At 38.0% G+C, this 25350-nt stretch overlaps 1 protein-coding gene across 3 annotated transcripts in view; it reads right to left on the reverse strand.

Moving 5' to 3' along the window:
• The window catches only part of SIPA1L1 (signal induced proliferation associated 1 like 1), a 166021-nt gene that overhangs the window by 23465 nt on the left and 117206 nt on the right, over positions 1-25350 (reverse strand). For 2 of the 3 annotated variants that reach the window (XM_083350537.1, XM_083350535.1), the window contains exons 9-15: positions 24028-24601; positions 22733-23007; positions 20996-21277; positions 8555-8704; positions 6310-6428; positions 3514-3632; positions 1446-1891 (exon numbers count right to left, since the gene is read on the reverse strand). In XM_083350537.1, the coding sequence (XP_083206663.1) occupies positions 1446-1891; positions 3514-3632; positions 6310-6428; positions 8555-8704; positions 20996-21277; positions 22733-23007; positions 24028-24601 (1965 nt within the window). The remainder of the gene's footprint in view (positions 1-1445; positions 1892-3513; positions 3633-6309; positions 6429-8554; positions 8705-20995; positions 21278-22732; positions 23008-24027; positions 24602-25350) is intronic. The other variant, XM_083350536.1, reaches the window with a different exon arrangement.

Here is a 25350-nt window from a genome sequence, read left to right on the forward strand (position 1 = left end):
ACACATTAACTATTACTAATGTCTTCTACAATCTCAAGTGTAATAGTTGAATTCCTGTATGCTCAGCCATCCTGTTCAATCATTTTCTATAGGAGTTCCTAGATAGCCTGTCAATAATTCACAAGTAATCTGAAAAGTAAATTGTGACTGCCTACTGTGTAGTATTCCAAATATAAAAGTATTATTAAAAAGTAATTATGTAGCATCTAACTGATCTCAAAAAACTAAGCACTTCCCCTCAGGTGGAAGGTCACCAAAAATCCCAGAGATGTAGGCTAGATTGGAAAATTTAAAATATTTCAGAAAAAGGCTATGTTGAACCACTTCGGTATTAATGCCAAGACCCATCCATAAAATTTACACTTCAAAGGAAGATTTATTATTACACTATGTTACCACATAAATATAATATTTAGTATACGCATGTATTACTATTATATAGATTTATTATAGCCAGCCATTCCAAAAGCGAAATATGTGAATTTCATATGATGTAGACCAGTGATGGTGAACCTTTTAGAGACCGAGTGCCCAAACTGCAACCCAAAACCCACTTATGTATTGTCGTGTGCCGGGTGGGTGTGGTCCATTGGGTGGGCGTGGCTGCGGTGGTAACGGCAGACTGGGTGGGACTAAAAAGTCCAATCAATCAATTCCAATTTTGCAAGATCTTTTTTTTCCCCAAGAAGTTGAAAATGATTGAACCTTTTTTTTTGCACACGGCAGAGGCCTAAAGTGAAAAGTTTTTATAAAACCCAGCTGAAGGCCTAGGATTGGGGTGACGGCGCGTGTGCCCACAGAGAGGGCTCTGCGTGCCACCTGTGGCACTCGTGCCATACGTTTGCCACCACAGATGTAGACACTTCTGTTTTAAGAACTCCTATGATAAACAGAGGGACGCAGTGGCTCAGTGGGTTAGGACGCTGAGCTTGTCGATCAGAAGGTCGGCAGTTTGGCGGGTCGAATCCCAAGCGCCGCGTAACAGAGTGAGCGCCTGTTACTCGTCCCAGCTTCTGCCAACCTAGCAGTTCGAAAGCACGTAAAAATGCAAGTAGAAAAATAGGGACCACTACGGTGGGAAGGTAACAGCGTTCCGTGCACCTTTGGCGTCTAGTCATGCCGGCCACATGACCACGGAGACGTCCTCGGACAAGCGCTGGCTCTTTGGCTTTGAAACGGAGATGAGCACCGGCCCCTAGAGTCGGAAACGACTAGCACACATGTGCGGGGGAACCTTTACCTTTACCTATACTATGATAAACAGAGTGATTCTCCATTCACTAAAAGAAAGAGCAAACATACTTACATTTTCAAACACTCTGCACAGTACCTCTTCTTCAACCTGCTAAGCTGCTAAGCAATGTGTATAGTTATTTTCTAAAAGTTACTAGAAATATCTAGAGAGAGCCTTCAGATACATAATTTCAAAAAAAAAAAAAGATTACCTTGCATGGGAACCAGCATCACTGAGGCTAAAAGCACTATTTTCTCTTGTTAAAGGATTGGAGGCTGGTTGACTTTTGGAATGCATGTCCAAGCTCAGTGAAGATTCTGTTTTTCTGTCCATCATGTGGCTGTCTTTTTCTAAAGTCCGATCGGCAATGGAGACCGCTTCACTGGAACTGTGCCAAAGCGATGCCACTTTTTCTTTTATAAGTCCTGATCGGGGAGATGTTGCTGAGTTGCCCAGAGAGGTTGAACTGCTATGGCTGGGACCGTATGAGGTGGTATCGATGCCACTATCGGCAGAAGTGCCTTGAAGGTAGTTATAGCTGTTCATCTCTGATTCAGTCCTATCTCCACTGTCATACCACTTCTCATCACTATGAACGCTGGAAGCATTGCTGGACAGCGTATTACTGCTCGAGTGGCTGGAGTAGTGGCTGTCGGACTACACACAAACACAGACAAGATTCTGAATTAAATTCAACATTTTGGAATGAAATAATATAAAGTGGAATGAACTGCTCATTACTGAAATTATATAAGGGAAAATACACAGAACTGTCTACAAACATAAAATGAGAAACGTCCCTCTCTATGTACCACTTATTTTTTGCAACCTTTTTACTTTCCACTTTGTGTGTTTTAATAGAAGGGGGCAGATTAAGAGATGAAGAGGGGAGAGGAAAGTTGCCCAACATGGATTCTGGAGAAGTATCAACCTGTAACATCTCTTAAAAGGCTACGATGAAAGATCTCTAAGGTGTTTTAATTTAAATGTGTCGCCATGCAAATTTAATATATTCTTTAAATGTGTTACTTTTCATAATATGCTTAAAAAGTACAAAATGACTGGTTAAATATTAGAAAAAAGATCTCGTGAGTATTTTATATACAGGTCATCCTCAACTTACAACAGTTCGATTAGTGACCATTTGAAGTTACGCCAACACTGAAAAAAGCAACGTTTTTCACACTTACGACCACGGCAGCATCCCCAAGGTCACGTGAATAAAATTCAGACACTTGGCAAATACTCGTATTTGTGAGAGTTGCAGTGTCCTGGGGTCATGTGATCACCTTCTGCAACCTTCTGACAAGCAAAATCAATGGGGAAGCCACATTCACTTAACAGTGGTGTTATTAATTTAACAACTACAGTGATACACTTAACAGCTGTGGCAAGAAAGATCATAAAATGGGGAAAAAATACCTAATAGTTGTCTCACTTAGCAACAGAAATGTTGGGCTCAGTTGTGGTTATAAGTCGAGGACTGCCTGTAATCTCAAGTTAAGTGATGGTATCATTTCTTATATGTAACCGATGAATTCTGCATTTAGAATCTACTCTGAAGTCTTACATATCTGCATAGATTTTAAATGATCTCCCCATAGTTTAAGGAGTTGTAATAGCGGAAAAGTCTGCCTCCAGAAGTTGTCAATGCTTCAACACTGGAAGTTTTTAAGAAGAGACTGGACTTAAATGGTATATGGTTTCCTGCCTGAGCAGGGGGTTGGACTAGATGACCTCCAAGGTCCCTTCCAACTTTATTATTATTATATTATTATTATTATAACTCTAAGCAACCTTCTTGCCATGGTGTTTCCTGAACTATCATCGCTAAGAGAGTACTCAAGTGATGTTTCACTTAACAACTGTTTTGCTTAGAAAGGCATTGCCAGTCCCAGTCAAGCAAGCGCTAGTTATACTAATAGAGAACTAAAGATTGCTATAAGAATTATTTTCCTGTACAAATGTTGACAGATCCTAAAAATTTGCTATGTGGAAGATTTTGTTTTTTGTTTTTCCTGAAAGGAAGGCTTGCAGATCATAGTATATATATCACATTACAGTTTGAAGCAAAATTCTGCTTGAGTTGGCGGGGAAGTGTTTTCATTAATGCATCTTATACTCAGTTTTAAAATAATGAGATTATTATAAATAGTTTGCATATCTGTACTCTGAAAAGCAGACATCGTTTGGGGAAAGTACAATTTTTTTAAGAGACACTTTTATCTTTCAATCATTTTATTTAAGACATCTTGAATAAAAACGGAAGATGAACTTACATGGCCCTGCTTATTTGGAGATAGGTGAACCACTGGATCTTGCCTCATCAATCTTCCGGTTGGACTTTCTCTGAAGGATGGCAGCACTTTGGACACTGCAGGCAGATGGCATGTTGCTTCTGTAATATAGCATACAATAATGGTGTTTTTCATTCACTTACAAAAAACTATTGCCTGGCATTTTAAAAAAAATGGGAAACTGTTGTTGGTTTGTAACGGGTAGGCAACCTTGGCTCTTTTATGACTCGTGGACTTCAACTCCCAGAATTCCTGCTGGCTCAGGAATTCTGGGAGTTGAAGTCCACGAGTCATAAAAGAGCCAAGGTTGCCTACCCCTGGTCTATAAGAAGCAGAAGCAGAATACAACATCTGTTTTCTAATGTTGCCGACTTAAAAGCTGAAGAATAAAATCTTTGCTATATCAGGCTGTATCTGTTTAGTGCCTTTCCACTCGTGGATCATTTTTCCCTAGCAGAAGGTTGTTTTTAATGGAATAGCAAGGGAGGGAATTTTCAACATTTATTTTTTGCAATCTTTTTACTTTCCACTTTATGTATTTTAATAGAAGGGGGCAGATTAAGAGATGAAGACAGGAGAGGAAAGTTGCCCAACATGGATTCTTGTCTGAATACTGTTCAATCAAATAAGCTTCTGTTAGCAAGGTTGTCTGTTTATATCAGCTGAATATAACTCACAATTATAAAAATACTGTTATATGGGTTTGTATAAAATGGTCCTTGTCTTAAAAAAAACAAACCTATTTCTAAGGGAGGCTGATAGGTAATGCTGTACTAAGTCTTTTTTACACCAAATTGCTTATCTCCTTTACTTTTTAATTAAAAAATGGTATTTGAATGTTGTACTTTTTATAACAGAACGTTATGTTAGTTAAGTGAAAACAACAACATACAATATGTGAACTGCAAAGTCATTCTTGAAAATCACAAATTTTACCATCACAATAAAAAATGAAAAAGCAGATGTGATTGAAATAGTTTCTCCAAATGGAAACTAAAGATATGTATAATCACAGAGGGTTTTTTTCCCCTTGTTAAGTAGTTCTGAGAGGGAGATGAGGAATCACTAGATGGATTTAAAATGAATAGAAAAAGTATACATTTTGAAACTCAATACTGTATTTTATTTTCAAAATTCTTCCCAGCTCCTCAGTGATAACTAAATACTTCACTCTGTCCTAAATCCTCCTCGTGAACATAGTAGCTATCTACTATAAGCATAAACATAATTGGAGCCATTTCAGTTTCTTTCATTATGCCATTTTCTATCACTCAGCTTGCCCAGGACAATGGATTACTTTCAGGATTATTGTCAAGCAGGAGAGGACAAGAAAAATGTTCCTGTTTACCTGAGAAAATTATACTGTAATATCTGTTTGCTTTCCAATGTAACATTATATAAAATGTTTGCTTTTCAAGGTAAAATTGTATTCGAATGTTTCTTTTCCCATCATCTGATCTTCCAAGTAGTTAGAGAAACTGAGCTTGACCTGTGCCAATTTCTACTCCGCAAATCTGTTTCCAAACTTCTTTGGCATTTTTTTACTCAACTATCCAATGTAGAAACAGCACTTAGACTTATATGCCGCTTCAGAGTGCTTTACAGTTTCCCAAAGTGGTTTGCAGAATCAGCATATTGCCCCCAACAATTAAGACTAAGTGATTACACATCAGCTCTTCTAGAAATATCATTTTACTTCCATTATACAGCCTACCAAGGAGCCATGATCTTACCTTGGCTTAGCTGGCTTATTGGCTACCATTTGTCACAATGCACCACTGGTCTAATAACAGGATATTAAATTGCTATCATTTCGAATATCTTAGTGGAATCTAACGTAATAGATTCAAGCACAGCAGCTATAGAACCAGGCCTGTATACTGAGAACACCATACAAAGACTCAACAATAAATATCAGCTGAATGCTGAGGATTTGCATGGCTCAGAAAGTTTCTTTCAGTTAAGAAGATCCTTCTCTGTGGGCGCCCCGGAGCTATGGAACCAGTTACCGGTAGAGCTCCGGACGGCGCCCGATCTGCGCTCCTTTCGCCGCGATCTGAAAACATACTTGTTCGAGCAAGCAGGCCTGGCCTGAGGGGGGATTGGTGGGGTTTTTTATCATTTTTATTGGGGTTTTTACTATGTATCTATTGTATTTTAATCGGGCATGTATTTAATTATCTTTTAATTTTTGTATATTTCTGTGTTTTATTCTTGCCCTGTACACCGCCCTGAGTCCTCAGGGAGAAGGGCGGTATAGAAATATTAATAAATTAAATTAAATTAAATTAATTAAAAATCTTAACTAATGACATACTCATTAGTGGGAGAAAATATCTTGAGTAAATACAGATTTCAGTTATATTTCACTGCATTTTTACATTTGTGCATTATCGAAAGCATATCAAACAATTTATCTGAATACCCCTTTCTGTCGGAAAGCAGCACAATGAAAATTAAAATAAGCTGATGAACCAGATGCTATATTCGGGGGGAAAAGTACACGCGCTAAAACAAATAAACATTAATAAAGCCAAGTATGTCTATAGTACAACTTTCTGAGAAAGCACCCCAGGGACTGGGCTATTATGATGTATCTAATCCCCACAGACATTTTATTTCTAATAAATAAGTGCCGTCTAATATTGGATACATGTTACAATAATTCATTCTGATTTAATAAAAACAAAAAAGATAAATACTTATTGCATATGAATGGGTTGCCATAGTCACCTTGGGGTACAAGAAACAGAATATATTCAAGAAAGAAATACTCACCCATCTGATCAACAATGCTATCCTCGCTTCTCTGCCAACTCGGGGTGGATTTGCCACTGCCACTAGTATCTGTGTTCTGCCTATCAATGGAGGCAGGAGATCTTCTACTCATTCCAAATCTGTGTAAAGGAATCTCAGTTATTCCATTCTGCACATGGGAAATGCTATTCAAAGACATTTCCTAAATATTAGATTACAATCTGTTCAACCATTCCAAAATGGTTAGCTACGGTCAATTGTATCCTTGATTTGGAAAAATCATATACTACTGTCAGAATCCATTTATATCACATTCATAAATGTATGTTTAAAACATTATTCCCCCCCCCCGCTATGGATTCTGCCATCTCCCGAGGAAGGAGAAGCATATGTGGATTCAGCCTGCCTTAGGTTATTTCAAAGGCCAAGGGAACCTTTTGAACTGGGGGGGAACAAAAGGGAGGGTTAGAGAAGAATTTATCTGGCATGTGGTTTCTTTTAATTCTGGAGAGGAAGAAGGCAATAACCATAAAGATTCAAAGTCCCTTTTTTCCCCACGAAAGGGATGACATGAAGTAGAAGGATGGGGGCTGACCAAATGGGGTTGAGGGAAGGGGGTTGAACCGGGTACCCTTTATAAAATTTCAATTTGTAAAACAATACTAAGTCCTGTCTTGTATTCCCACAACCAAGCATGTCCTAGTAAAGATTCCTTTTGGACTAGAACTGACTCCAAGAGTTTTTGTCTTCCTAAGGCATGGTTTGGGGTGGGTCCTGTCAACTACCCTAAGGTTCATCATAGCTTTAGCAATAGTTACTAGACATTAGACAGAGGACAAAAGTTAGTTGACAGAAGTAGACTAAAGACAAAGTTGACAGTGGAGAATTTGTTGGTCAAATGAGCAGGGATTAAACAAATTGTCATCAATGGCATATCTTGGTTACCTGAACAGACTTAGGAAAATAAGAACGCTATTCAACTCAACAATGCTCATGAGAGTCATAGGCTTTCCTACCATTCAGTAACAACCATTATTTCAGGTCAAATTGCCTTGGATCTGGAGGCTACATGTAACTATCGTGACTATAGTAGCTACTGAGTCTTATCCTCAATTTGTCTTTTCATAAGAATGTGAATTCCTAAGTTGAAATTGTTATGAAAAGAAGGGGGGATGTTGGGGGGGAAGGTGATATCTCTGTTATCTTACCTTTCTTATCATTTAGCTTTAGAATCTATTATTGGGAGAGGGAAAACACTTCTTTTACCACTTCTTCCACACAATGCTATCTAGTCCTTACTGTACTAACCATTTGTCCTAATCAAAAAGCCCCAGGATTGTAACCTTTTCTTATGAAGAAATTATTTCGAATTCTTAATTACTTGTGTTGGCTTTTTAAAGGATAACAAGATTTTTAAGACACTGAATATAATATTCAAGTACAAGGACACCATATACTTGTACTGTAAAATTTTGATGCTGACAGGTTGTGAGAAACCTACTGCTTCTTAATAATTATAGGTAGGAATTTAACTCCGTAAGTCAAGAACATTGTGACTTTTTTTATCAGTCACAGTAGCTGTCATGTATGCTTGTTTTCCTATTTTTGTTAAGAGGCTACCATTCATAATTAATAAAACATTTTGTTACCCACTACACTTCTAATCTGCCCAGTAACACAATATGGGAACAAATGCTTTTGGTTTAAACTGGCTTCTTATATTCAGTTGCAGTCTCTGAGCTTAATCAAGAGTATGACAGATGCCAAGAATAAAGATATGTAACACTGCTAGTTACATCTGCAATATCTGAAGAGGGAGATGACAAGAAGATGAATTATTAAGTTATAGCACCTTGTTCAAAATAAATAGACAACGTGGGTAATTAAACACACTGAAATGATTCTCCAGAACATATCTTTTCTGTGTCAGTGTGAACACATTGTGCACAAGCAAGCATTCTTAAGCAAAGTTGTAATGTGCAATGTTTGTTTTAACTTTTCAGCAAAGAACTGATATTAATAGTTTTTCAAGATGCTACCTCAGATGTGGTAATACAAGAAACTATTTAATCAAGACACCAGAATACTAGGCTTTAATTTTACCTATTTTTTTTGTGTTGAGAAGCCATGACATTAGGAGCACTTGTTATACGATCCAGTATCCTTATTTTTCCCCCTCTTCAGATACTCAAATGAAGTCACCAAAGCGCACATTAAAAAAAGCATAAGACCTAAGCATAAAGCAATAAACACATATGTGGCCTACCCTTCAGGCATAGATTTTTGCCTGTATGTTCCTCCACCAGAGCCAGTTTCACTTGAGGATGATAAATTGCTTGGAGAGTTACGACACTGCTGTGATCTTGCTAAGGCAATGGAAGACACTGTGACATAGACGTCAGAACCAGGAGATAATCTGTTCAATACAAACAATTTCAAATTCTGCATTATTAAATAACCATCAAAAAGGTAACATTTTATGTGAACTGCCACATCAGCAGCAGCAATTCATCACAACAATAAAAATAAAACCAGCTGTAGAACAGTATCCACTTTCTTTTATAAATCTATTCCCTATGAAGTTGACTGCAGGAACACAGGGGGGAAAAATGCTTCCAAGGATTGCAAAAATAAACTTGAATTGCTCTTTGCATGCAAGGGTATGAAAACAGAACCTGTTTTAACCAAGTTTCAAATAAACAAGTGATTTATAAGAGTTTTTAAAAAATGTGTTTTAATTGAGCTATTTCATAAAAGGACATACAATATTGGCATTTTAAAGTTTATTTTATTGCAAAGGTAAGCAATGTCTTAATAGTTACTAGATTATTTATTTATTTTATATATGGTCTTTATATTTTTATAAACAACTCAAGGCAGTGAACATACCTAATATTCCTTCCACCTCTTATCCTCACAACACTGAGAAGAATTGGGCTGATGATAACTGGCCCAGCCAGATTTTATACCTAAGGCAGGACTAGAACTCACAGCCTCTTGGTTTCTATGCTTGTGTCCTATCCATTATATCCATTATATTTGTTAAAGAAATATGTTAAAATATTTTTAAATATGCATGTAATACAGCATTATTAATAGTCTTATACTCTGAGCATTCCTGAACTATCACCTCCTAAAAAAAACCCCGTTCCTATTTTTGATTTGCACATTCATTTTTTTTATAAAAGTAATAAAAGCAAACCAAGCAAACAAATAAAAAAATCCTTGAAAGTTTTGCAACACTGAAGAAGTCTGGCAAGCAAGCAAAATCTATGGCTAAATCTATAATATAAACCATCTTTCTCCATATTCAAAGAATATCCAGAAAAATATTTACATTCCTAATTGTGTACTGCGGGGAATCTGTGAATATTTTAATTCAAATCAGTAAAAAAGAGAAGGACATTTTGGAGAGCTCCATGAAGGAGGCAGCAGAATAATAATACATGACCCAACTGTTAATTTCCCCTTATCACAAGGGCAGAGTTTCTGTTCTTTGGGTACATTATTTTATTTTATAAGCTAGGAAAATAATGCCTACAATCATCCAGCACAGATTAGAGCCCTGCTTGGAAAGGGACATGCCAGATGTTGAAGCTGATTTTAGAAAATGCCCCTGGAATATGAGACATTATTTCTGATGTACCCTAAATAATTGAAAAAAGCCAAAGAATATCAAATATGTAGTTGACTGATTATAGAAAGGCCTTTGATTCTGTTGATCAAATCAAGTTGCAGAATGTGCTTAGAAAAATGAGAATCCCAAAACATCTCACTGTCCTCATGCGAAGCATATAAAAGTCAGAAACTCAAAATTTGGATAGAACATGGTGAAACAGTCTCTTCTGATCAGCAAAAAGACTGCACATTCTCCCCATATTTATTCAAACTACATATTGAACATGTGCTGAGGGAAGCTAGATTAGAAGATGATGAATGTAGCTTTGCAACTGGAGGAAGAAACAGCAATAACTTGTGCTATGCTGATGATACAGTTCTGATTACCGGAGAATGCAAATGATCTGGAAGCTCTTGTAATGAAAACCAAGGAGCAGTGAAAAAATGTAACCAAGATTAAATATGAAGATCAAACTAATGACAACAACAACAACAACCAGACTGAGAATTGGCCACGATGATATTGAAGTGATAGGTACCTTCTGCCGTTTAGAATTGACTCTCAAGAGTAAAAGAATCAGCAGTCAAGTAATACACTAGAGTAGCACTTGTTAGAATAACGAATACGATACTGGAAAAGATATTCAGATTACGTGATATGCCTTAATCACAAAAGATCAGAATGGTACAAGCAATGGCTTCCCCTGTGATAATCTATGGAAGTGAAAGTTGAAGCAGGATAGGAAGAGTTTTGTTCCTTTTGAACTTTGGTGTTGGAGAAGACTCCTGTGAATACTATGGATAGCAGAAATATAAACAAATGGATCTCAAACAAATCACTTCAGAATTCCCACTAAATTACACTTTGGAAACACGATATGCAAAGTCCTAGCTTTCTGGAAAAGTTTCTGGGAAAAGTAGAATGTAAGAGAAAAGGGTAGTCAGTTGCAAGGTGGATTGATTTAATTACAGTGATGAAAGGTACATATTTGACAAACTGAAGTAGAAGGTGGAATAGAACGGAACGGAACAGAACATTATATTTGGCCAAGTATGATCAGATACACAAGGAATATGTTTCCAGTGCACAATCTCTCAGTGTACATGCCAAATAACAGAGTAATAATAATTTTGTATAATTCTGGTTACTGGAATCTTCATGGAAAAAATATATATCTAAGAGCTGACACTGACTTCATGGCACATGTTCAAACAATCGTATTATTTATTAAATATATTTCTGTACCACTTACTAATACAAAACTTATTGCCATATAATGATAAAAAGAAATTATACTATACAAAACATTTATTTAAAAAAACAGTGGTAGGAAAACAAAAATTACAAAATCATTCAAGGAATGCTCAACGTAAGTGAGAACACTTCAGTAGGTGCTGAAATAAATGGTGATATTTCTCATGTTCATTACTGGCATGCTGTGATTTTTCCCTTCTCCTGTTAATTGAAGTTCTACTCCATATCCTTGGTTTATGTAGTATCATGCTTTTAATATTAAGTATCTCCTCGTCTCAGAAATCCTTAAGGCTCCTCTTGATGCACATTAAAATATAAGAAAGATAATTTTCCATACCAGCATAAAAATAGCAGATAGATGGATGGATGCAGGTAGAGAGGGAGAGGGAGGGTGTGTGTATGTACTGGTGTGTGTGTGTGTGTGTGTGTGTGTGTGTGTGTGTTAATTGTAGCAGGAAGGAGCACCACTGGAGAGTACACATGAAGCATGAACACAGGACACTAATGTATATGCAGATAGAAGTTCAGTAACTGGATTGATTGATTGACTGTACATAATTTCTATTACCACCCTTCTCACAACAGTGGCTCATTGGGGTGGGGTGGGGGTTTGCAGGGACAAAAATTAAAACCGACACCTACAAACAATACTCCATGATACCCAGGATAAGCAACTCATTTCAATTATAAAACCTGATCGATAGCAGAACTTGCCTAACCTTCTGGCCCCAGTAGCAGCAACAGTATGACATGTAACTGAGCCAATTTTCTTGCACCCATAACAACAGAAATAGGATGGATAAATTATTGCAATAGTGTTCAAAGGCATTAGCAAATATAATGCCTTATAGTATAAAAAGGAACCCATAGCTTTATAGTGTTGCTGTAAAAACTTACCAACCTATATACTTACCAGGGTCTCCAACCCCAGGCCACGGACTGGTACCAGGCTACACAGCTGGAGATAAGCAGCAGGTGAGCGAGTGAAACTGAAAATACCATCCCCCATTCCATAGAAAAATTGTATTCCATGAAACTGGTCCCTAGTGCCAAAAGGGTTGGGGACTGCTGCACTTTACCGCTGTCTTTTGGAATTCATGTTCAGGTTCACCTTCATACAAATTCATCCCTCTCTTAATCAGCTACATGAAAAATTATACCACTAATGCTATTTGTTTAAATCAAATACAGCATATTAGAAAAAGATTGTATGGCAGATACTGTTTGACTAACCAAAGGTTAGAATTGACTTTGGTGTGACATCCCTATGATCAAAATGGTATAACTTATCAGAATTCAAAAGTTTGTAAAGATAATCAGATATGGTTTATCTTTACAAATGGCTGACTGGCCGTACTCAGCGTGTGGTCCTCAATGGAACTGCATCTGGAGGGAAGTGTGTAGTGGGGTGCCCCAGGGCTCTGTTCTGGGCCCAGTGCTCTTCAACATCTTCATCAACGATTTGAAGGAGGGGATAGATGGGGAACTCATCAAATTTGCAGACGACACCAAGCTGGCAAGAATAGCCAACACTCCAGAAGATAGGCTTAAGATACAGGAGGATCAGGACAGACTCGAACACTGGGCACTATCTAACAAAATGAAATTCAATGGTGAAAAAAGTAAGGTTCTACATTTAGGAAAGAAAAACCAAATGCAGTATGCAGTATAGGTACAGTATAGGTGGTACCTTGCTTGAGGGATCTTGGAGTCCTAGCGGACAATCATTTAAATATGAGCCAGCAGTGTGCTGCTGCTGCCAAAAAAGCCAACACAGTGCTAGGCTGCATTAACAGAGGAATAGAATCAAGATCATGTGAAGTGTTAATACAATGCCTTGGTAAGGCCACACTTGGAATACTGCATCCAGTTTTGGTCACCAAGATGTAAGAAAGATGTTGAGACTCTAGAGTACAGAGAAGAGCAACAAAGATGATTGTAGGTTGCTGGAATTGGGTATGTCTAGTTTAATGAAGAGAAGGACTAGGGGATGACATGATAGCAGTGTTCCAATATCTCAGAGGCTGCCACAAAGAGGAGGGAGTCAAGCTATTCTCCAAAGCACCTGAAAGGAGAACAAGAAGCAATGGATGGAAACTAATCAGAGAGAAGCAACCTAGAACTAAGGAGAAACTTCCTGACAGTTAGAACAATTAATCATTGGAACAACCTGCCTCCAGAAGTTGTGAATATTCCAACACTGGATGTTTTTAAGAAGAGACTGTACAACCATTTGTCTGAAATGGTATAGGGTTTCCTGCCAGAGCAGGGGGTTGGACTAGATGACCTCCAAGGTCCCTTCCAATTCTATTGTTGTTGTTGTTGTTGTTATGTTGTTGTTGTTATCATCATCATCAATGCAACAAAATCCTTTTAAGATTATCTTGGTTAAAGTTACTTAAAATGGTTCATTTTATTTTCTTCTGGCAAATTCTCTTAATGATTTTGTGGAAATACCAATATGTAAGTTAGCCCTGATACAATACTGGGTGATTCTAGTAAGCATATAGCCATTGTTAAATCAGCTAATGCAGACAGAAAAACGTAACTTTTTTTAAAAAATGTTTAAATGCTACCTTAAGCACAACACATAAATTGATTGAATGCAACTGGCATCTCCAGAAGTTATGTACTGGGTAATTTTGTCCAAATCAGTAAGCCTTGGATAAGTCACTGGAGATTTAGTACCAAATATTTTCCTTGCAATACTAGCTGTAAAAGAATAAATTTTGACTATGTGTTGAGGCAAGGTTACAATTTCAGCAATCATGGGATTCAATAATTGGAAATATCATTTCTCCATTTTTAAAAAAGTTAAGACAAATATACTTATATACAAAATAAATTATTCTGCAATTCATGCTGATGTTTTATAGCATATATTTCTTGCAAATCCTCTCATTAAGATTTCTTAAAATGTTTATATCTGTTGTTGCTTCTGGGTTGGCAGAATGCTTTTGTTCTCTACCTTTGCCTCCACAGTATAATATTGCTGATTTCCAACTCTCTCCATGGTTGTTGAATTAAAATTACAAAATTAGTTGGCTAATAGTATGAGTAGAAGTGAGTTAACAAAGTATCAAGCAATATTTCCAAAGAATAGACTAGAAATTTAGTGCTGTTATGGCATGTTTAGCTGGAAGCCACAAGGGTCATGTTTTACTTGTACAGTATAACAAAACATAAATAATTACAGAATGTAAGTGGTTGGAATTCATGTAGTTGCAGGGATCTCCTACCATAACTTCCTCAAAGGTTGGCCATGCTACCCATTTAAACATTTATAGCAAAAGAGAATTCACCACCTCCTAAGACAGATTTGTTTTTCTTGCAGATTTGCTTAGTTTGTGATCTAGCAAAACATCCAGATCCCTTTTGTGCATATTCTATATTCAGTGTTTTTTTTTTGTTTTTTTTCTTGTTTGAGTGTAGGGCTCTGGCATGTCCTTGTTGAAATTCATCTTGCTGATTTATGCTTACTCTTACAGCTTAACATCCTCCTGAAATTTGATAATATCCTCCATTTTTGTGTAATCTACAAATATGAAAGAACATGACACTCATACTTTCTCCTATTTTACATGGAGCCACAGATCTATACGGATTAGATATTATTGTTTAACCACCTCTATCCATCTAATGGTAGCATAGTTTAGTCCACATTTTGCCATCTTCTTTAATCAAGGTTCCCTTTATCCACCATACCTTTTATCTGTAGTCAACTAAACTATCATTCTATTAAAAAGAGTAAACATGTTGATTTGGAAGGAATTGTGCTTGATAAACCCATGCTTGCTCCTGCAAAGCAATGCATTGTTTTAGAAAAGCTCACAAACTGCTTAATAAAGCATTCCAAAATTTGGCTTGTTTTTGACATAAAGATAATTGGCCTGTTTTATTCCCCTTTCTGAAAATCAAAATAACTTTTGCCTTTTCTTCGATCCTCTGGCACTTGATCCAGATTCATGATTTTTCAAAGATCACAATCAGCATAAAAACTTTTCTTTACAGACTTGGGCCTTTCTCTCACACTCCTCCGTTTCTCCACGTGACTTTTTCTTACGTTTTGGAGGTTCCTTGCTCCCACTCAACCTCCAAAAACGCTTCCTGTTTCTAATTCAAATAACTCTCTTCTTTTTGGATAAGCTCGATGGGCACTTTTGCCTTTACATCCTTCACCTTCCCTTTCAGGAGGGCAGTCGGACTGCATTTGTTACATAAACAGCTTATGTCATCATCAGAAAGAAAAACAGGCATGGCATGTCTCTTACAGTTTACAAGAACAGTTTTCCTCTAGTATGTTCCTCTGATAAACAAAACAACAAAAAGAATTCCCTCACCCTTGAACTTTGCTATTGAACTCCTGCTTGTTTATTCAGTGAACTCTCTGTCTTATGTGTTCCAGAAGCTGCCTCAACTGGATCACCAACAAACAATGCTCCAATCACACACTTCATTTATAAATAAAGGTAAAGGTAAAGGTTCCCCCACACATGCGTGCTAGTCGTTTCCGACTCTAGGGGCCGGTGCTCATCTCCGTTTCAAAGCCGAAGAGCCAGCGTTTGTCCGAGGACGTCTCTGTGGTCATGTGGCCGGCATGACTAGACGCCAAAGGCGCACGGAACATTGTTACCTTCCCACCGTAGTGGTCCCTATTTTTTTACTTGCTTTCGAACTGCTAGGTTGGCAGAAGCTGGGACGAGTAACAGGCGCTCACTCTGTTATGCGGCACTCGGGATTCAACCCACCAAACTGCCGACCTTCTGATCCAAGCTCAGCGTCCTAACCCACTGAGCCACCACGTCCCTTTCATTTATAAATGGTAAGATCTATATACCAGCTGAATAGTCAACCTATAGAATTCCCCATCTTTGGAACTTTTTAAGAGGCTGGACAGCCATTTCTCATGGTTTATGTAACTGCGTTTCCTGAATATGGTAGAAAATTGAATTAGACAATCCTTCCCAATCCACAATGTTATGTTTTTACACAATACAATAGCAGCATTTATTAGCAGTGGCAATTATTTATTAGACTTTCCATCTTCTTGATTCTTGTTCTCTTTTCTGACTCTTTCCTCTGCTCAGCTTACTCCCCTGCCAAACTTGTTTGCTTTTCCTGTTCATTCATTCAGTAAACTGTGATTTCTTAAGGAAGTTACCTGATCAGAAAATGAAATAAGATTAATCTCAGCAAGATTCATTCTTGACAAATATTTACTGCCTATTCGTATTTGCTTCATTGCTTTCAAGATGTCTACAGACCAATTTCTTGATATTATAGAACAGACATGTCAAACACAAGGCCCGGGGGCCGGATCTGGCCCATGAAGTGGTTTCATGTGGTCCACGAAGCCATCCTGGAAACAGTGAGGGAATGGCCCCCTCTGCCTTGGCCCTGGCCCAGAGACCCTCCTTCTGCCAGAGACCCTCAGATCTGTCCCACTCCTGCCCAGGCCCCCAAAGGCCCCCTTGATGCGAACGATGTAGAGCTGGCCATGCCCACCTAGTAGGCCACGCCCACTCTGGCCATAACCACCCGGCCCCCTGAGGGCAACCGCAATGCTGATGCGGCCCTCAATGAAATTGAGTTTGACACCCCTGTTATAGAATGTTCTCTGGCATTGATGTCAGACTGACTATTGTGCAATAGGGCGTCCCTACAGTAAAAAGGTTGTTTTGTTTCAAAACCAAAACACATAGTGATGCTTAAAAGTGGTTTCCCACTTTATGAATCCTTTTGAATTTTATTTCTGCATTCAGTAAATACAATTTAAAGCACAATCTGTTCTCCACACAGTTCCTGAAACTAAATAAAGAGAACTCAATTAAACCAATGAATCAAAAACACAATTCTTGTTCATTTAATTATTGAGGAAACTAATTCCTATCTGGAAAACAGATGTTTTAGATCATGTTTATACAGAAATACTGAAAATTCAAAATGGTTCACAAACTTTTAAGTACCACCAAATTTCAGCTCAGAAGTACTGTCACACAATTCAGGATGAGCTATAATTTGGCAACAGCATTTTGGTAGTTCCTGATTTCAGTCACAAATAAATCCAGAAGTCTTACTGGGTTAGGGTAAGACTTGAGTTCTTAGTCCTCTGACTCACTGTAGTTCACATGACCTATGTATTAGCCTACTACCCAATTTTCCTGGAGACTTTCTTTCTCTACCACTGCTTATGCTACAATTGCAGCAAAGGACATTGTTTTTTTTAATAAATGTTTTATTATTTTTCTATTTTCTCAAACAAGTGCTCAAAAAACAACATGAGGACTGAGTCCATTAGCAAAGGACATTGTTAGATGTTAAGTAAAGGTAGAGAAAGGAAAGCCCTGGGAAGAATATGGGTTCATGAGATAGGAAGATGGATATGCAGCCTACAATTGAAGCTAAGGACCCTGGTGATGGCTATCCAACCAGCCCACATGCTCTTAATTTGTCAATTTTTAGCCATTGTTCACTACCATTTATTTAAGGTTTTGTTTCCCTTTTGCCCTGTTCTTTAGATTTTTTATAGAATATTTCCTTTTTAATGACCCAAAGTAGGAGTTAAGTTGGTATGTCTCTTCCCTGCTAACATTTTGCCATTTCCAATGAATAGCAGATATACTGATTATTTTATTTGGGTTTTTCTTTAATATATCTAACAAAATGGTGGAGCAGTGGGCTAATGCCTCCTTAAGTAACACCAGCTGCCTGCAATTAGTGCAGGTTCGAGTCCCACCAGGCTCAAGGTTGACTCAGCCTTCCATCCTTCCGAGGTAGGTAAAATGAGGACCCAGATTGTTGGGGGCAATTAAGCTGACTTTGTAATAATGCCGCTTGGGGTGTGTGTGAAAGCCCTAATAAGCAGGCATATACATAGAATGAAGGCTACTGCTAAGCTTGTAAGCCGCCCTGAGTCTTCAGAGAAGGGCAGGATACAAATGGAATTAAAATAAAAATAAAATAAAATAAAATCCTTTTGGTTAATATCCTTCACAAACATAAGTTTATTCAAGCTTTTACTTTGGAATCCTTGGTGCTCTCTGAACTTTGTCATTTGCTGATTACATAACATCTTCTGTGCTCGTTCCTTGACAAGCATCTCTACAATCTGGATATCTGTTGGTACTCTTTCTTGGTGATTGGGCATTCTTCAGGTCTCCTATATCATGTAGTGTTTCTATTTTCAGTTCCTTACATATTCCGTAACTTCATATTCTATGTCTCATTAGCCCCTATTTCTCCAAGATTTGAAATTTAATTTAATTTAATAATAATTTAATTTGTATACCGCCCTTCTCTCGGAGGACTCAGGGTGGTGAACAGGGCAATACACAATAAAAATAGAATACAAAAATTAAAAAGCCATTAAACATTATGCCCATAAAATTAATACATATTAAAATTAAAACTATTTATAAAAACCCAGGCCAGCTTGTTCGAAAAAGAAAGTTTTGAGATCGCACCGGAAGGAGCGAAGGTTGGGGGCCATCCGGAGCTCAACCGGTAAGCGGTTCCAGAGGTCTGGCGTTCCCACAGAGAACGCTCTCCCCCTGGGTGTCACCAATCAGCATTCTTTGATCGGCGGCATCCTGAGGAGGCCCTCTCTGTGGGAGCGCACTGGACAGAGGGAAGTTGACGCTGGCCGCAGGTGTTGCCGTAGGGAAGGGCTTTGTAAGTCATCACTAACACCTTGAACCTCACCCGGAGAGCAACCGGTAGCCAATACAGCTCGCGGAGCAAAGGTGTAACATGGGAGTATCGGGAAACTCCCAAGACAACTCGCGCGGCTGCATTCTGCACCAGTTGGAGTCTCCGGGTGGACCTCAAGGGCAGCCCCATGTAGTGCACTGATAAAAACAAATGCCCACCTTGGCAAACCTAAGCATTTTCTATTAGTACAAAGCATTATTGATTCCATTTTTCTTCAGTGTAGTCTATTCCTAACTAAGGATGCATTGGAACAGGCATCATTCCCACGTAATCACTTTGTTATCCTAAGTTAAATCAGTCAACCAACAAATTACAACTAACTATAAACTGCCAACATTTCTAGTACATGTGAAAAACAAGTAAACAAACAATGAAGCAATGAGTGAACCATAATCTAGTAGCCTATCAGGAAAAAATTACCATGAAATGTATTTGCTGTGATATCATTTGACATAAGATTTTTTTAAAAAGTGATTATTTTCAATTCTAAGGTCTATTGTTTTAAAAAGAATGGTGGTTGGAGAGACAACCTGTCACATCAAAATGACTTCTACATGAGCCCAATTTTGCTGAATTTTGACAGAATATATGACAGCCAATATATATATATAAAATTGTGTACCAAATGAATTGGACTTAAGACTCATATTTTTAGACCACCTTTCTAAAGGTTCAGTTCATAATATGTATGAAAAATAAATAACACCAAATATTAACTGATCATAAATATAAAACCTAACTTACTATATTGGCTTGATCTTCCCCCCTTTCTTATTTTTACACCTAGAGCAGTGAAGAAATACTAACAACTTTCAAATTATACTTACTTTATATTATGGCAATTTTAAAAAAATATGGAACGAATAAACATGTTCACTTTTTTTTACACGTTAAACTAACTAGAATAGAAGAAATGAAAGAACACGCACTCCAGATTTTACAAACTTTCTTCAACTAAAAAAGTGAATTCTAGTAAGGTCCAAAATGAGTGCTTTATGGGTGTAGACAACACAGTTTTATTGTCAGAGATTGGCCAAATGGATATGCCACACATGAAGGTGAACATATTCATAGTGGGCATGGGCAGGGAAGATGGGGGAAAGAAGGCCCTAGGAAGATCAAAGGCAAGCAATAAGTTAGTAATTACATTTTCTATAAAAAGTAACTGAGAACCAGAACCAGAATTATTTAAAGAATAAAAAGGTAAAGGTTCCCCCGCACACGTGTGCTAGTCGTTTCCGACTCTAGGGGCCGGTGCTCATCTCCGTTTCAAAGCTGAAGAGCCAGCGCTTGTCTGAGGACGTCTCCGTGGTCATGTGGCTGGCATGACTAGACGCCAAAGGCGCACGGAACGCTGTTACCTTCTCACCGTAGTGGTCCCTATTTTTCTACTTGCATTTTTACGTTCTTTCGAACTGCTACGTTGGCAGAAGCTGGGACGAGTAACAGGCGCTCACTCTGCTACGCGACACTCAGGATTTGACCCGCCAAACTGACGACCTTCTGATCGACAAGCTCAGCGTCCTAACCCACTGAGCCACCGCGTCCCTTATATATATATATATATTTAAAGAATACAAATGTAATTAATCACATTCAATTTAATGCCTTTTTCAAAGATTGCGAATATATCTTTTAAAAAATTGGTCTGATTAAAAATGAAGTGATAGCTTTGTGTCTGCTTTCTTTTAAGAACTACCAATTTAGCACTCCCTTTATACAAGTAGTCCTCGACTTAAAACCATTTACTTAGTGACTGTTTAAAGTGAAAAAAGCTACAATCAGCCCTTGCACTTACAACCGTTGCAGGATCTTCAATTATCAAAACTTAGGCAAGTATTTACGAAGACTGTGAGCCCTTTCCCAGCTTCCCAGTTTCCAACAAGCAAAGTCAATGGGGGAAGACATTGCTTAATGACCGCATAATTAACTTAAGAAAGAACTCCAGTGATCTGTTTTAACAACCATGGCAAAAAGTTGTAAAATAGGGTGCAACTCACTTAACAACTTTAGCCATAGAAATTCATAAAGTAGTCGTTAATTGAGGACCACTTGTATTTTGGATTTAAAAATCCTGTTACTTGCACTGCAAAAAGAACACACACACCCAAGTTAGAATCCTACCTTCTACTCTCCAGTGGACGGCCATCACTAGAAATACTGCGAGGGATGTTGGCGGCCCGATCCGGAGGAGGCATTTTTCCTTCACCTTTCCCTGAGGCAACCCTAGTGGTAATTGGACTTTGCATCTGGGATGGCATTTGCTGAACATGAGATGCTTGTCCCTTGTTAGCATTTCTCTGCCACTTGTTATTATTTCTGAATGGGAATTTGAAGTCATATGGAACTCCACCATCGTTCATTTTGTATTCCATCACTGGCATGCGATGAATTTCTGAAAAACTTCTGGAGGATTGAAAAGTAAGGTTAAAACAAAGTATGTGCTGATTGATGACTCATATATAGACATATAGATATGATAGACACATAGAGAGCTCATAGACAGACACATGGAGATAATGCAACCACAGCTGGAACCAGAATCTCAGTAGTTGCGTGAAAAGGCTGTTAAGCAAATTGTCACACGACAATTTGCCCCATGTGGATTGCTTTACTCAATGATTGCAATACTGTCACTCCTAGTTGCACATGTTAAGCAGTCACTGGCTGGGCGATGATGTTAAGTGGACAGAGTCCAGATAAGAAGCATGGGGCACATCTATGGGGATGGGGGAGACTCTTGGGGTCTGTTTAAGAGCTGCAAATCCTCCCTGCCAAAATCCAAGGAAGATTTTCAACCCCTGAGGGAGAGACATTTATGCATGGTCTGTACCAGGCATCCCAGGGCCTTCACCATATATGAATACCCCACATGTCTTAACTTATTACACTGCTTCTCCACTCAAGAACTGAAAATCCTTCCTGCCAAAATCCAAGTAGGTTTTTCATGCCGTGAGCAAAGAGACACTTGCTCCAGCCTGATCTGGGCCTTCCCCTCCCATCTGCTTGGATTTTGGCTCCCTCTCATCTCTAGGGGCTGGTTGAAAGAGCTGCTTACTGAAGGATTGCAGCTCCCATTCATGTGCAGAAGGAAACTCCTTCTGCGGGATGCAGACATGGAGCTTAAATCATCAAGATTTAAACCGGAGCTCTCCTCTGTGCTTGGAAGTAAATGCCTTCAGCGGAGTGCAGGAACAACTCTTAGCTCTTCAGACCCACTCTTCCAAAGGAGGCCACCTCCCTTTCATGTGCAGAAGGGACTGCCTTCAATGGGATAGAGTAATGTGCCTCCACCCTGTGTCTCTATCCTGCCAAAGGAGTTTGGTTTTCCTTGGCAGGAAGCTCTTTAAGCCACTCCCTCAGAGATGACAGGGAGGCAGCAGCAGCAGCTTGTAATGTTCCCAGCCAGCATCCCTACTGGTTTTCTGGGAAAACCAATAGATTATAAATGGTGATCACATAATTGTGGGGTGCTTGACAACAAATTATTAGTATGAACAGGTTGCCAATCCCCCAATTTTGATCATGGAACTGATGGGGGAGGGATTTTTATGACGACTGGAAGTGCTTTATAAGCTATATAGCACCCTTTCTCAGTCTGTTGTAACTTCAAATGGTTGTACTTTTAGACAGGATTCACAGACAAAGATAACAGATATATAGATAATAGACACATAATAATAGATAATAGACACATGGCTGCTTTCTAGGGCTGAGTGACTGGCCAAAGATCACGTCACTGGCTTTTACCTAAAGTGGGACTAGAACTTATGGTCCCCTAGTTTCTAGCCTGATTCCTTAACAAACTGATTCTCTTTTAATCAGTGACAGATATTAATTAATTCACTGGTTTCCAAATACCTTCGTGGAGTACAATCTTCATGAGGTGGGATAATGACAACCTTCACAGTAACTGAAGTTCTCAGGAGATCAATCATTTGCTCATGGCTTAGGGTAGCGACAGCCACAGTGCAAATTTCCACTAATCTGCTGCCTTGTCGTAATCCTGCTTGCCAAGCATAGCCATACGGTTCAACATCTGCCACAATTCCTTCATAGTTCACATGGAAGCCAAGCTGACCCAATCCATTCCGTCGTAAAGTCATTTCCACTGACTCACATCCCTTGGTGACGAGCTGAGAATTGAAAGACAGAGATGTGGAGATGTAATGGGAACAGTTTAGTTATACAATGAACCGTATTCAATAGGAGACACAAATCAATAGGCTAGATCTTTAAAACAGTGTGTGAAGCTGTCATTCCTTATTCATACAGCAATTATACTATATACCTCTGAGGAAGGTAGCTGGATTACTACTAATAATCTCCGGCTTAGGTTGATCTTATAAATCACTGTATAAATCACTAGCTATATTCCAGTACTAGCTGAAAATTATGAATGCTACACAAACTTTAAATGTAGCAATTTATGAAACAATACCCACAGTAATAGAAGATTTGTAGACTAAGTCATTTACAAATTGACAAAAGACATTTAATTATTAAATCTTATATTGACTTGACATTCTTTATAATTCAGTAAAATTTTCTGTTGGTAAGGAACTCTTTGTTTTACTATTTTAAGTCCTGTTCTTAAAAGATGGTCTTAATAATATTTTTGAATGCTGAAAAATATTAAGTCTTTTCTCATAAAATGGAAAATATTTTGATTTCACAAATAACATTTCTGCAGCAAAAGTGTACATACTATTATATTAAATACACTAGCCAGACCTTAATCTGGACAAAAAATAGATGAATAAGCAAACAAGGTGTTTTATTGCTCTGATTGGGTAGGACAAAACGATTTAAAAAATAAGTGGGTGGACCAATGTCAGATACAAGAAATCAGCAACCAGGATAGAGTTCAAAAGTACTACACGTTTATTTCATGCTACCTGCACAAGAGTCTGATCTACTAACAATCAGGATAAATTAGTGCCAGATAAGAGTCAATGGACTTCAAGGGGAGCTGGATTTAGATCTCTTACAGGGACATAGAGATTCCAAACTAATGATGCATTTGACCACTGGTCATCTCCTATATCCATTTTAGTTTGCTAGCTTATTGCTCAGATCCAAGAGAGAAATTAAAGCATTTCTATATGTATTGACGCTTGAGGAAGGAAGGTAAGGGGAAAATAAGGAATTCTAACCTCTAGTCTTTTGACAATCTCCTTGATATCTTCAGGGTTTCTGAAACTTTCCACAGAAACACATTCTCCTCTTTCATAGAAAATTTTGACACTTGTATCTGTTGAAGTCCACCCTATTACATCTTTGCAGGAACAATTGAATACAACACTTTTTGTATCTTGTTCAATTACAACAACGAATTCATTAGAAATGCCCAAAAGGCACTCTATATCTACACCCTTGCTATAGTCTTTAGCATGGAGAATCCAGACAACAGCGCCAGAACTATGGAGTTCTACTCCTGGATGAGGTTTAGATTTCTCTTTCTTCTTAGAAGCAAGTGAGATGAAAGGGAATTTGCCAGAAGGATCAATAGGTGTATTTGTCACATTCTTTTCTGCCAAATCTTTCAAGTATTCCTGACGGGTTCTAGTAGCCATAGCACGGAATTTTTCTGATTTATGAGCTGCATTCTCAGCATTGATCACTTTGGCCAGTAAGAAGTCCCTGAATACATTTGATTTAGGAAAGGTGATGCCTTTAGGAATTGGAGGTCCAAATGAGGGCACATCTCTTGATCGTGTCACAGCAACACTGAAAAATATATACAAATGTGATTTAAAACAATACGCAGAAACATTATACATTTCAATGTGCTATATATATATTTTGTCTTTTGTCAGTCCAGTTCTACAGAGAGGAGACTCTATAACAACTGCAAGATGCCTCATGACATAATAAATCAGTGATTAATTAGTCTGTTTTTTAAAATTTCTGCACTATACTGTATATCTATTTGAGTACTCTATATCAATTACTTTTGATTATTATTATTATTGACGATGATGATGTTGGAAGGGACCTTGAAGGTCATCTAGTCCAACCCCCTGCTCAAGCAGAAAACCCTATACATTTACATAATATAAATATATTTATTGTCAATAGCATTTTACATGCATCTTTATTCTTTTCCAAACCTCCAAACTATAAATTACATTTTTTTTTCAAGCGAAGTTACTTGGCAATAAAACGTTCAAACATTAACAGTTTGCAAAATTCAATTTCTTTTTATTCTGCTCTCTACAATATATGTTTGTTAACAACCACCTCCACAAGTCCTGAAAACACAAAAGAAATTTGAATTGCTCCATTTTTTAACTATTCCCTCCCAGAGTTACAAAGAAACAAGCACTTGCTGCTTAGCCAACAGATTATTTTTAAATGCTTACAGGGAATGCTACTTCTATTGCTCCTCAACCAAAGAGAAAGGAAGCAGAGGAGTAATAGATGAATTTATCGGTGGAAGCGAGAATTATGTGGAAAGTGCAATGATGCAAACCATC

The sequence above is a fragment of the Vipera ursinii genome, assembly GCF_947247035.1.
Source record: "Vipera ursinii genome assembly, chromosome: 1".
NCBI classification, from domain to species: Eukaryota; Metazoa; Chordata; class Lepidosauria; order Squamata; family Viperidae; genus Vipera; species Vipera ursinii.